The sequence below is a fragment of the Hibiscus syriacus genome, unplaced genomic scaffold (assembly GCF_006381635.1).
Source record: "Hibiscus syriacus cultivar Baekdansim isolate YM2019G1 unplaced genomic scaffold, ASM638163v2 tig00003725_pilon, whole genome shotgun sequence".
Lineage (NCBI taxonomy): Eukaryota > Viridiplantae > Streptophyta > Magnoliopsida > Malvales > Malvaceae > Hibiscus > Hibiscus syriacus.
Window position 1 is genome coordinate 1,505,000 of NW_024061982.1, and position 12,296 is coordinate 1,517,295.

Here is a 12,296-nt window from a genome sequence, read left to right on the forward strand (position 1 = left end):
TCACTACAGTCGAAAGATCATTATTACTTTACGTTATATCAATTTAATATAAAAATTTATAATAACATAGATTTCGTATTAAGTAAACAATTAATAGAGTAAATGATTAAAAGTTTTCGGTTGAAATATTTTTTTTAGTTATAAAAAAAACATAAACTTCGTATCAACTCAATATGATATAGAGTTAAAATAATAATTTAAATCCCTTGTTTAGATTGCGTTAAAATAGTGACACGATGCGGGTCGAACCAAAATCAGATACGACGCAAGCACTAGCGCCAGTGCGCCACTCAATAGTCCCACGTAGGAGTTCTTTCTATTAGTATTTGTTTGTTTGTTCAGTTCGGCAAAATATCGAACAGTTTCTGGTCTTACGTCAATGTCTCTCCTTCAATTCATCCCTCCTTCTTCCCTCACTCACCGACCTTCGATAAACCCCAACGCCGACAGTCCCTCTCTTTTGAACCTCAACTCGAACCCCTTTTACAAACCATATTTATTCCTCAATCGCGCCGACTCCAAAAGCTCAGTTCTCTCCGGTGCTCGGCATCCTCTTTCCCAGAGAAACACCGCGCCGATCCTGCTAAATCAGACGACGTCGTTGAGCTTCCGCTATTCCCTCTCCCCTTAGTTCTCTTCCCCGGCTCCGTTCTCCCTCTCCAGATCTTCGAATTCCGTTACCGCATTATGATGCACACGCTCCTCCACACCGATCTCCGCTTCGGCTTGATCTTTTCTGACCATGAATCCGGAACTTCCAGCGTCGGTTGCGTCGGCGAGATCATCAAACACGAACGTCTGGTTGACGACCGCTTCTTCCTCATATGCAAAGGCAAGGAACGGTTCCGCGTCACCAGCGTCGTCCGTACGAAACCATACCTTGTCGCGGAAGTGAACTGGCTCGAAGACCGACCCTCCGGTGACGAAGATTTGGAAGGATTAGCGAATGAAGTGGAGAGTTGTATGAAAGACGTGATTCGATTATCGAACCGGCTTAATGAGAAACCAGGAAAAGAAGCGCATGATTTGAGGAGGAACCTTTTCCCGACACCGTTTTCTTTTTTCGTAGGGAGTACGTTCGAAGGGGCGCCGAGAGAGCAGCAGGCATTACTGGAGTTGGAAGATACGGCTGCCAGATTAAAAAGAGAAAAGGAAACTTTAAGGAACACTCTTAACTACTTGTCCGCTGCATCAGCTGTGAAGGACGTGTTTCCCTCTTCATGACGACGGATTTAAGTAATTTTAGGCAAATTTTGTTGACAATTTCGTAAATTTGTGCAGATGTTTTCATGGGTAATTTCATTTGTTATGCATGGAGCTGTAAAATATCGATATAACTCTGCTTGTTATTTATTAGTAGGCATTAGAATATTTAATGAATTATTGATGTTAAGATGGTTAATTTGCATATAAGCTAGCTTTTGGAGATGCTTTATTCTTAATGTTACCGCGAAAATTGATGTGGGTACTAGCTAGTTCTTCGAGTAGAATTTTGGCAAAGTGCTTTTTCCTATATTATCAATATTTGAATGATATTGATGTTAATATTACTTGTCTTTTGGATATGTTTTAGTCTTGATGTTACTGCAAATTTTATTCTATTGCTAAGCTTGGATTGATGCTTGATGTAATTTGGTGTCATTGACTTGTGTACTTGCTAGTTTTCTGAGTAGAATTTTGGCAAGGGCTTTGCTATTCAATCATTTCTCTCGTTTCACCAATTCAAATGTACATTTTCCCCCAAATTTTCCTTCAAGTTATCTGTTATCATTGAGGGAAAATGGAAACTAGCTCAGTTTCCTAGTTGATGGTTTTGTTCTTCACAGACTGGTTAGTGTGTTCTAACTGATCCATTGCAGCATTACCATGATAAGAAGTCATTTTTCATCAATGGACAAAGGAGAATTCCAGATTCTTCATCTTCGACTCCAAGTACTATCCCAGAAGCATTTCTGAGGTGATTGTCTTTGACTCCTCTTTTTTATTTTCCCCTTGTAACAGTAACATTAGAACTGATATTTTTGGTTGTTTTTGAATCTAGATGTGGGTGATCTTACAAACAAGGCATTATTCTTATTATCAGCTAGGATCTTATTATAAAGAAGTGAAATTTTTGGTTGTTTTTGAAAAGCTGGACGCTTTTCATCATAATTATTATCCTTTGGTGGTAGTTATAATATTGCTTTTAAATAGAACTTCCCACTGCTGATATTAATAATGGTTTCTTTCCCGTCCATGTTGCCAAAGAACAAGTCTGCAAGATGTTCTAATGAGAGACCTATGATGAAGACATGTTTTTCTTTCTCTATGTCTAGGGAAAGTTAAAGAATCACAACTCTTAAAAGCAGACGAACATTACCAGAGATATGTGACTCCCGTGTACACGACCAGCTGAGTCACACTACATTTTGATACACTTCCTTTTACCTAATCTCTGAAATGCGGCTTGACATTCATCGAGGAATGTCATGACTTGCAGCACAGAAAGTCTGGAATTTGCACAAATCAAATGGTCAGGAAGGAGCAAAAATATGTTGAAAAATGAAAAGCTTGAACTATGTTTCTAACTTAGCAAATCTTTATGCATTTAATCTTATGTGTTGGATGGTGAAAGACATTGCTGTGACTAGGATTTTATGGCTTTGCTTGCATATGAGGAACCTGAGAAATCTCCAATGTTTCACCTTCTTAGCTCAGAGTGCCAGCTGCATGTTGCAGAGAACTTAAATCGAGCAATACTTGGTTGGTTCAGTTATTATTGCCTTTTTCTTATCGTCTTCTCTTTATTGTCGCTCTATCTGATCGTTCTTTTGTTTACATGCACCTTTGCAATTGTTTAATCTATATGTTCCCATACTGGACCATGAATAATGTCAACTCATGCAAACCATTCAAGCTGACAGCAATGGAAAGACTGATACTGCAAATGACAGTAGTTAGACAATGCTTAAACCAAGACCATGCATGTTCCAATTAACTATTATATTGCTGGAAAATACCTACGAAAATAAGGTACAGAGTATTCCTGAACTAATTTAATCAGATAAATAACCGACTAATATGAAGCTACAAAAGATTTCCCATAGGGATTCCAGTATCTGTTATGAAACCAGAAAGAATCAGCTTCGATAGCATATCCATCTTGATTACGATGCCAACCGAAATAAGCATGTGTCCGGTTTTTTATATCGAAAATACCATGACCAAAACTTGTATCCCTATAGGCTGAGAAGCTTGGCTGTGGTTCCACCATTCTGTTTAAACCAAGGAGTGACAATTATAAGTTAAAAGTATTATGATATATAATCAATAACATTGAAAATATAGATGAAGGGTATATCATGTTAAAGAAGAAGAATCAATTGATGTCTTAAGCCAGTTCTCCCACCAACAGATAATCAAGAAAATACACTGGTAAGCATTACCCTAGAGCTGGTCCATCGTGATTTCCACCATCACCAATTGTTATGTAAACTGGTGCTGACTGGTCATTAACAGGAGTACACTGCCCATTCAAAATATTGTATGCAATATTGGATACACTTTTCTGCAACATTGGGATTTATATGTTAATATCTCTAAATGGAAACATTAAGGTACAAATTTGGCAGGCGATTTAGGCCTAAATATTTGGTAATAAACAAAATTGAAGTAGATTGTACTTACGGATCGCTCGTAGGCATGAACATGACCAGAAAATACGACATCTACTTTGTACCTGACAAACCATGACTCAAACACCACTCTCATGGTTTCTCCTTCCATGAAATGATGTGAATTACTATTATAGAGTGGGCAATGCATTAGAACAATCAGCCATGGAGTCTCACTTCTATCCACCTTTGGTAGCTCGTTCCTTAGCCATTTGTATTGAGGAGTAGATTTTCCTGTCAAAATTAAAAGTTGGAAACCAGTAGGATAAACACAAGATGAAACTCTCTATATGCATTAGAACAAGTCCCTGGTGAAGATTAACCCTTACCATATGCAGAATAAGAAGACAGAACAATGATATAAGCTGAAGCTCTCTTGATCGAATACCATAACGGAGAAGTACTTCGTGACGATTTGAACGGTACATAATACCGGTGCGTATAAGGCTTAAAGGGTGTAGTTTCTTCCTGAATTATAACCCACAGTTATTAGATCATTAGGATTTATGGCCTTCTATGTCAACATGGTAGTTTTTATGTGTTGAATCACATACAAGTTCAGGAGCAAAATCGATCTCATGGTTCCCTGCAGTCCAAATCCAAGGCTGGTAAGCAGCATTCCGCTCTATAAATCTTCCCCACGTATCCCACCTTGAATTATCATGGAACGGATAGTCATTCGAGTACGAGAGATCCCCCACATACAACACTGTTCTTCCCTTCTTTGGATTTGATTCATAATGTGCGAGTGTAACATTTGAATCATGTGTTTGACCAAGATCCCCTGTTCGTCAAACCATGCACATGTATAAACGTAACGAGACATAAGCATTCTAACTGAAAATTAGGAATAAGACAAAAACCAACATTTACATTGAGTTTGTCTTTTTGAAGTGATAAATAAATCAGACAAGTCAGAGGGCACAAACAAATAGTCGAATACCTATCAGACCAAAAGTATAAGGAACATCAGGGCCAGCTTTTGGAGGAGTCACAAACCAGAATTGTCTTGACGAATCCCCTAATCCAATATCATATGTGTATTTGGTGTCATACTGTAATTGGAAGAAAAAAACCAAGAATTTTCTACTCAAATTTGTCAGTTTTGGCCTATTGTGAAACTAAACAAAAAAAGAGGGAAGAAATAGTCAAACACCTCCAACTTGTCGATGGTGCAGTGATGAATGTAACCTGAGGAGTAATTGAAGAAGTTATATCTCACAAATATTCCCTCGGCGTGATTCTTATGACTGCTATTTTCAGACCAGTAAAGAACTGTGTTGGACCCAGGTTCATCAGCAGTTATCCAGGAGATTATCACTCCCCTCCCATCAATATCCCCTTGTGTTATATGAACCTATAAGAAAACCAAACATCTAATGTTTGAGAAAGAAAAAAACAACCCCTAAACATCTATACGTATGCAGAGATATATGAACATTAATTATCAAATAATTTAGAGTCTTCCTTATAATCAATCCAGACTAATAGGGAAAAAAAAACTAAAAGAAAGATGATGGGATTTGGAAGAAGAAGTGAAACATGCCTGTTGAGGTGCATTATAACCAGGAGGAACTTGGAAAACATCACTGTCAAGTGGCATATCAGGAGAATACTTTTTTCTAACAAAGTTACCAGTTATTCCTCCAGTGCAGAACCCACATGAACTCAATATCAAACACAGAAAACAAATGGCGAAAGAGTTCAATACTCTAAGCAGCGCCATCGGACTTGAAAGTTGAAACCCTTCAAGTTTTCAGCCTATCTAATGGAGCAGATCACTATGGTTTTGTTCCTTCCACGTAATTCTTATGTGTAGATATTTCTGGGTTTGGATCAGAAAGAATAAGTTGGTAAGAATGGCAAGTGTAATTTATTTATTGGTCCTTAAAGTAGCAGGTGTCCATAATCGAGAAATGCATCAATGTTGTTTGTAGAGGGTACACTAGAAAAGACATGGAAAACGCTAGAGAAACAGTGGGATGGCCAATCACGTCTACGTGACTCAACTGTCTACTCGAAGAAATTTGTAATAATTGTGTGTTCTCGATGATAAGTGGTAGATCTTTAACATATTTTTTTAAAGTAGATATATATATTTTAATAATATAAAACTTTAAAATAAAATAACTATAAATAAAATTTAAAAAATTATAAATAAAATAAATAATTAAAAAAAAAGTAAATTTCGAGGTGAGTTCCTACCCACTTCAACAAACTTGTGGCTCGTCACTGTCGATGACATTGCAGTATTTGGCTTTTATATACCTAACCTAACGCACAAAGCACGGTATCGTTTTATATTCATCAAAATATACGTCCCTAATAAATTTTGAAATAAATTATGGATGAACTAACAATGCTATTTCGTAGTTAAATAATTTTTTTTGGATAATTCTTTTCATTATTCAAGAAAGCAGAAAACTTGCTACATAAATACTGTTTGCTATATAAACAACAATTTAACACTACTGAACAACCAACAAAACAGCAAAGAACAAAAGAAACAACACCCCAGCTCAAGAGATATCCCAACTTACATAGAGAGTAGCATTCCTCGAGTCAGCTCTGCTAATAGTCCAGCCACACAATCGAATCTGGATGGCTTCTCGAACACCTTCCAACACCTCATCCACCAATCTAGCTTTACCCCTAAACAACATGTTATTTCTTTCCTTCCAAATAACATACACATGACCAACTAAAGCAAGTTTCATCACTTTCACAATGAGACTTACCTTTGAAGCAATGAATATCCCATGCCAATTCCCTATCCCAAAAGCTAACTCATAAAGTAAGCATAGTACCCCATAATTCTTTCGCAAAACCACACTCAAAGAACAAATGATCCCTAGTCTCATCCTCAATACCACAAATCATACATTTGACATTATCAATATTCAATCCCATTCACATAAGCCTAACCCGAGTAGGAAGTCTATCCAAGATAGACATCCACAAAATAATGCTTTGCTTTGGGATACACCTAAGAAACCAAACCAACGAATGCCAAGAGACCTTAGGAGCCTTAATGCGCAAATCCTCCCAAATTTGTCTTGTGCTAAGATCTCTAACCGAGCCAGTAAATAACTGAGAAACAGTAGGCCTTATTTTCAATATACTCTTAAAACTGCAACTGGCATTTATGGGGTACTCATATGTCAAAACTCAGAAATGACCATCCAACTCAGTTGGTAGAGCATAAGGTTCTTAACCTTGAGGTCATGGGATCGTGTCCCACGGAGGGCATTTCATAATTCGAAGGTATCTTACGGAAGCTGCTCCCAACCTGGTGTTGGGGGTAGCCTACTATCTTACCTCCCCTTACCCCATACATATGGGAAAAAAGGACAGTTATTTTTTTTTCATATGTCAAAACTCAAAATTCTTAATCACATAAGAATGAATCGAGGCCATAATTTTTTGATCAAATGCACAAAGCATACTTTGTTCCAACCACCTATATCTATTACACCCAGACCCCTTCAGATTTTAGTAAACATATTTGTCTCCAGTTAAATAATTTTTATCTTTAAATGTTTTATATTTGAGTATGATATTTACAAACGTTCATTTGAAATGATAAAAAAAAATTAATAAATAAAACTTTATAATTATACTTTAAACTGATTAAAAAATAAAGTATAGACACTGACATTTTTGAACCATGAAAAGACTAGCTAGCTATTATTCCAATGAAAACGAAAGGTACCAAACAGCTATTATTATATATTATTTTATGAAAATTAAAAGACTTGCTATTATTTTATGTTTATTTTACCTTAACTTTACGTTTATATATTATTAAACTATATGAATTGTTATTTTGTTTTTGTCTGATCGATTTTAATTATTAATTTATAAATTAAGTGTGTTTGGTTTCTTATTATCAGTTCGTTTAATTTAAGTTTCTCTGATATTAACTCTCATTAATCTCTTAACAGAATTATTAAATGATAATTAAAAAATTATAAAAAAATCATGTGTCTCCTCCTCCTCCTCCTACGTTACCGCCGGCTCCTTTTTTGAATCGTTTTCCCCACTTCCTCCTCCTCCGTTCACTCTCTCTCCTTTATTGAATTGTTTTCCCCACTTGCACGGTTGTGCGTCTTTTCTGTCTCCATCTCTATCACCGATCACCTCTATTTAACATTGGATTTTCACTTTTAGGAATACTAAACTCACTTATCAGTCCCTTAATAGCTTCTTGATGAAAAAGAAGAGTTATTAACATGTGGAATAGCTATCATCCATGTGTCTTCTTCCTCCTCTTCCTTATTAGAAAGGAAACACGGTCAAAAAATTTGACCAGTTTCTTAATTTGCATCTTTCAGCTGAGGGCTGCTTAGGTGAGGAGGACCGACGATGAAATGTGGGTGCTTGAGTAAGGGGCATGAAGGCCTCTCCTTTCTTCATTTTTCCACTAAAGATAATGTTCATAAGGCCACAACTTTCTTTCCATTTCTTATTCTCTGCTCTATTTTTCCTTTCTCTCATTAGCTCCCCTTTTATTATTTGCAGGTTTTTATTGTTGCAGAAGACGACTATTGGATAGAGCAAAATCGTAACTAATAATTTAAGAAAATAAAAATGAAGATAAAAGAGACATAAAATTTACGTGGAAAACCCTTAAATAATATAGGGTAAAAACCACGGGAAACGGTAGAAGAATTTCACTATGAGAAAATAGGAATTACAACTTCTCTCGATCTACCAAGGAGAAAACAATGATAATTCTCTCTTGATAAAAAGGAGAAAACAACTCTCAAGAAACTCTCTAAATTCTCTCTAGTATTGGAAGAAAGCTAGAATGTTTTGGGATGGTTTTGAAGCTAAATGAGCTAGGGTATTTATAGTTGAAGCTTAAGGACTAATTTGTCAATACCCTAAATTTTAGTGACTAAAAATGATTTTACCATTTTCCAAAAAATTCAACAAATGCTAGCTAATTTTTGGTGCCATTAATTGTGCACTTTCGGTGGCATGTGCACCACCTAGCTTGACTTTTCAATAATCTCCCACTTGAAGATTTGATTGGAACAGTCATATCTTCACACCATTCTTTCTACCTTGTTTCTTCATGTTGCTTACGTCTCTGACAGGCCACAAGAGGATCGACACCAAGTAAATTTATCAGCGTTGATCACATTCGTCATGAAATATGCTATGTTGTCTTTGGTATGGATCTTCTGCATTTCTACTGTCCCTTCTTCTACCTTTTCAAGAATGAAATGATACTGAACTCGTATGTGCTTTGTCCTTGAATGAAATGTTGGATTCCTTGCTAAATGCAAGGCGCTTTGACTGTTACAAAACAGAGAGACATACTCTTGATTGTGCCCAAGCTCCTCCAAAAGCATCTTCAACCAAATTGCTTCTTTACTGGCTTGTGTAGCTACTACATATTCTGCCTCTATTGTGGATGTAGCCACAACTGACTGCAATTTTGAAACCCAGCTTACAGCTCCACCAACAACTTTGAACACATATCATGTAGTATATTTTCTTTTATCCAAATCCCCTGTATAGTCAGAATCTACATACCCATTGATTAGTAAGTTTGATCATCCGTAACATAATACAACATTTAAGGTCCCACTGCTTGTGCAATGTCTGGTCTTGTGCATATCATAGCAAACATTAAACTTCCCACTGCTGATGCATACGGTACTCGAGACATCTCCATCCTCTCTTCTTCACTGCTAGCACTCATACTGGAGGATAATTTGAAGTTAATAGGAAGAGGAGTAGAAATTGGCTTACAATCTTGCATGCTAAATCGTGACAAGATCTTCTTCAAGTAATTCTTTTGTAAAAGCCAAATCTTCCTATTACTTCTGTCTCGGTGAATTTGCATCCCTAGAATCTTGTTTGCTGATCCCAAGTCCTTCATTTCAAATTCCCTAGCCAATTGTGCCTTTAATTCTTTAATATGATCTTTGTGGAATCAAATATCTTATACCAACACCTCGGCGCCTGCTTTAGACCGTACAGAGATTTGTTCAACCTGCAAACCAAGTTCTTCTTTTCTTTTTCTTCAAAACCTTCAGGCTGGAGCATGTAAATCTTTTATTCAAGATTTCCATGAAGAAAAGTTGTTTTAACATCTAGCTGCTCTAGATGTAAGTTCAATGTAGCACACATTGCCAAGACTACTCGAACTGTTGTTAGTCGAACCACAGGAGAAAAAATTTCAATGAAATCAATACATTCTTTTTGAACATATCCTTTGACCACCAGTCTTGCACGATACCTCTCCACTTGATCGTCACCATTTTGCTTGATTTTGAAGACCCATTTATTACCAATTGGCTTCCTTCCTTGTGGTAGTGGCACAAGGTCCCATGTATTTATTTTTATGAAGGGCTTCGATTTCTTCTTGCATCGCCATTATCCACAGTGAAGTATCTGAGTTGTTTATTGCCTCCTGGTATGTTGATGACTCACCGTCCTCTGTTAAAAGGCAGTATGCAACATTTCCTTCTATAACATAATCTGAGTGCCAATTGGACGTCTTCTCACACGATCTGATTGATGAGTTGTTGGAGCTTCAGAACTCTCTGGTTCTTGTTCATCATGTGCTGATTCTACTTCAGAAGAATCTCCTTGTTCAACCTCTTTTTCCACATGTATCTGTGTAGTCTCTGACTTTTCAGCGCTATCACCATCTTCTTTTCTTTGTAGCTTATCTTCTACAAAGATAACATCCCTGCTGATGACTACTTTGTGGGCAGTGGGATCCCACAAGCGATACCCCTTGACTCCATCAGCATACCCCAAGAATTTGCATTTCCTGAATTTGGATCCAGCTTTGAGATTTCTTGGGAGTTGTACATCACGTACACAATACTTGCAAATATATGGAGGTTTGAATAATTAGCTGGTTTACCAGTCCATATCTCCATTGGTGTCTTCAGCTCTATTGCAGTTGATGGAGCTCGATTCACCAAATAACAGGCTGTATTGACAGCTTCTGCCCAGAATGATTTTTCTAGGCATGCATCCCTTAACATTGCTCTTGTTCTTTCTAACAAGGTTATGTTCATCAGCTCTGCCAATCCATTTTGTTGAGGAGTGTTCGCCACTGTGAACTATCTTTTGATGTCTTCTTTCATGCAAAAGTCATCAAATTCTTCGCTTGTGTATTCTCCTCCATTATCTGTTCTGAAACACTTGATCTTATTTCCAGAATCAAGTTCCACCGCGCCTTGAAGTTTTTGAAAGTTGAAAACACGTCTGACTTCTTCTTGATAGGGTACACCCAACATCTCCTAGAGTAGTCATCAATAAATGAGACAAAGTATTTTGCTCCACCTAGGGATGTAACTGGTGCTTTCCATACGTCAGAGTGAACCAATTCTAGAATACTTTTGTCTCTAGAATTTGATTTGTTGAATTTCAACCGGTGCTGCTTACTTGTTATGCAATGGTCACAAAGGAAGTTTTACCTTTGTTAAGCCTGGAAATAGGTTTGCTCCACAAGGACTTTCATTCCTTGTTCTGACATGTGTCCAAGTTTCTGATGCCATAACATTGCAGAATCTGAACTGCATGAGGCAACAGAGGCTTCTGCTTGTAGCAAAGTCTCTCCCTTCAGCATATACAAGTTTGCTACTATCTTTTCGCCTTTCAGCACCATAAGCACTCCACGGAACACCTTCATGATTCTATTATGTGTTTCAATCTTGCTTGCATTATTATCCAACAATCCGTAGGATAATAAATTTTTCTTCAGGCCTTTCAAGTGCCGCATCTCGAACAACTTTAATTGTTCCATTATACATCTTCAATTTGATGGTTCCAACGCCAACGATCTCTAAGGCATGATCATTGCAACTATACACAGATCTTCCTGAGACAGGTTCATAATGATGGAACCATTCTATTCTTGAGGTCATATGATATGTTGCTCCCGAATCAATGAGCCATATATCTGCATATCTCTTTCTGCCTTCCACGGTGGTTGACGCTTCACAACATAGAGCATCTCCATCATCTGAAGTGTTTGCGGTATTGCCTTGTGGATTGTAGTTTTTATTTAGACTCCAACAATCATTCTTCAAGTGACCATTCTTTCCACAGTTGTAACATTTTAAATTCTTCTTGCTCCTCAACTTCGATCTACCATGTTTGTGACTGCTGCATTGGCCTCGTTATATTGATCTCCCTCTCATCGTTGTCAACGCTTCTTCTTGTTGCAGATTTACTTGTCTGTCTTCCTTGTTCTTGCGCCGATTTTCTTCTTGGAGAACAGCAGCTGCAACGTCATCGAAGACTAGACTGGTGACATTACTGTTTGTCAAGTTGATGATGAGTTGATCATACGAATCAGGTAGACTTTGAAGTAAAATTTATTGTGCAGCGATGTGGCCTTGTACAATTTGGTGAGATGATCTCATATCTCTCCTTAGCTGTCTTCCTTCTCCTCGATGCTTGACAATACTTCATCTGCTAATGCTAGATGAAAGTTTTCCATAGCATTCCCGTCCATTTCGATCCATTTGTTGTCATCTATGAAATCCACCGGTCTTTCACTGATAGCTGCTAGACACCCGTCTTTCCTCAGGATGACCTTCATCTTCAATTTCCACAATGAAAAATTTCTCCCATTGAATTTTTCAATATCAAATTTCTTTGCCATAG

The 12,296-nt window shown here is 37.3% G+C and overlaps 2 protein-coding genes across 2 annotated transcripts; one reads left to right on the forward strand and one right to left on the reverse strand.

The window, feature by feature from the left end:
- Positions 1 to 359: 359 nt before the first annotated feature.
- Positions 360 to 1,315, forward strand: LOC120182945 (lon protease 2-like). The gene is given in 2 exon segments (XM_039187764.1): positions 360 to 524; positions 527 to 1,315. Coding segments are annotated over 2 exon segments (843 nt in total). The 5' UTR covers positions 360 to 379; the 3' UTR covers positions 1,225 to 1,315.
- A 1,632-nt stretch (positions 1,316 to 2,947) lies between these two features.
- On the reverse strand, positions 2,948 to 5,471 carry LOC120183619 (purple acid phosphatase-like). Its single transcript, XM_039188297.1, has 8 exons — positions 5,200 to 5,471; positions 4,810 to 5,010; positions 4,597 to 4,708; positions 4,208 to 4,437; positions 3,983 to 4,121; positions 3,667 to 3,887; positions 3,426 to 3,547; positions 2,948 to 3,254 (listed from the first exon to the last, which is right to left on the reverse strand). The coding sequence occupies exons 1-8, from the start codon at positions 5,377 to 5,379 to the stop codon at positions 3,056 to 3,058; spliced, it is 1,404 nt and encodes a 467-aa protein (XP_039044228.1). The 5' UTR covers positions 5,380 to 5,471; the 3' UTR covers positions 2,948 to 3,055.
- Positions 5,472 to 12,296: the final 6,825 nt, after the last annotated feature.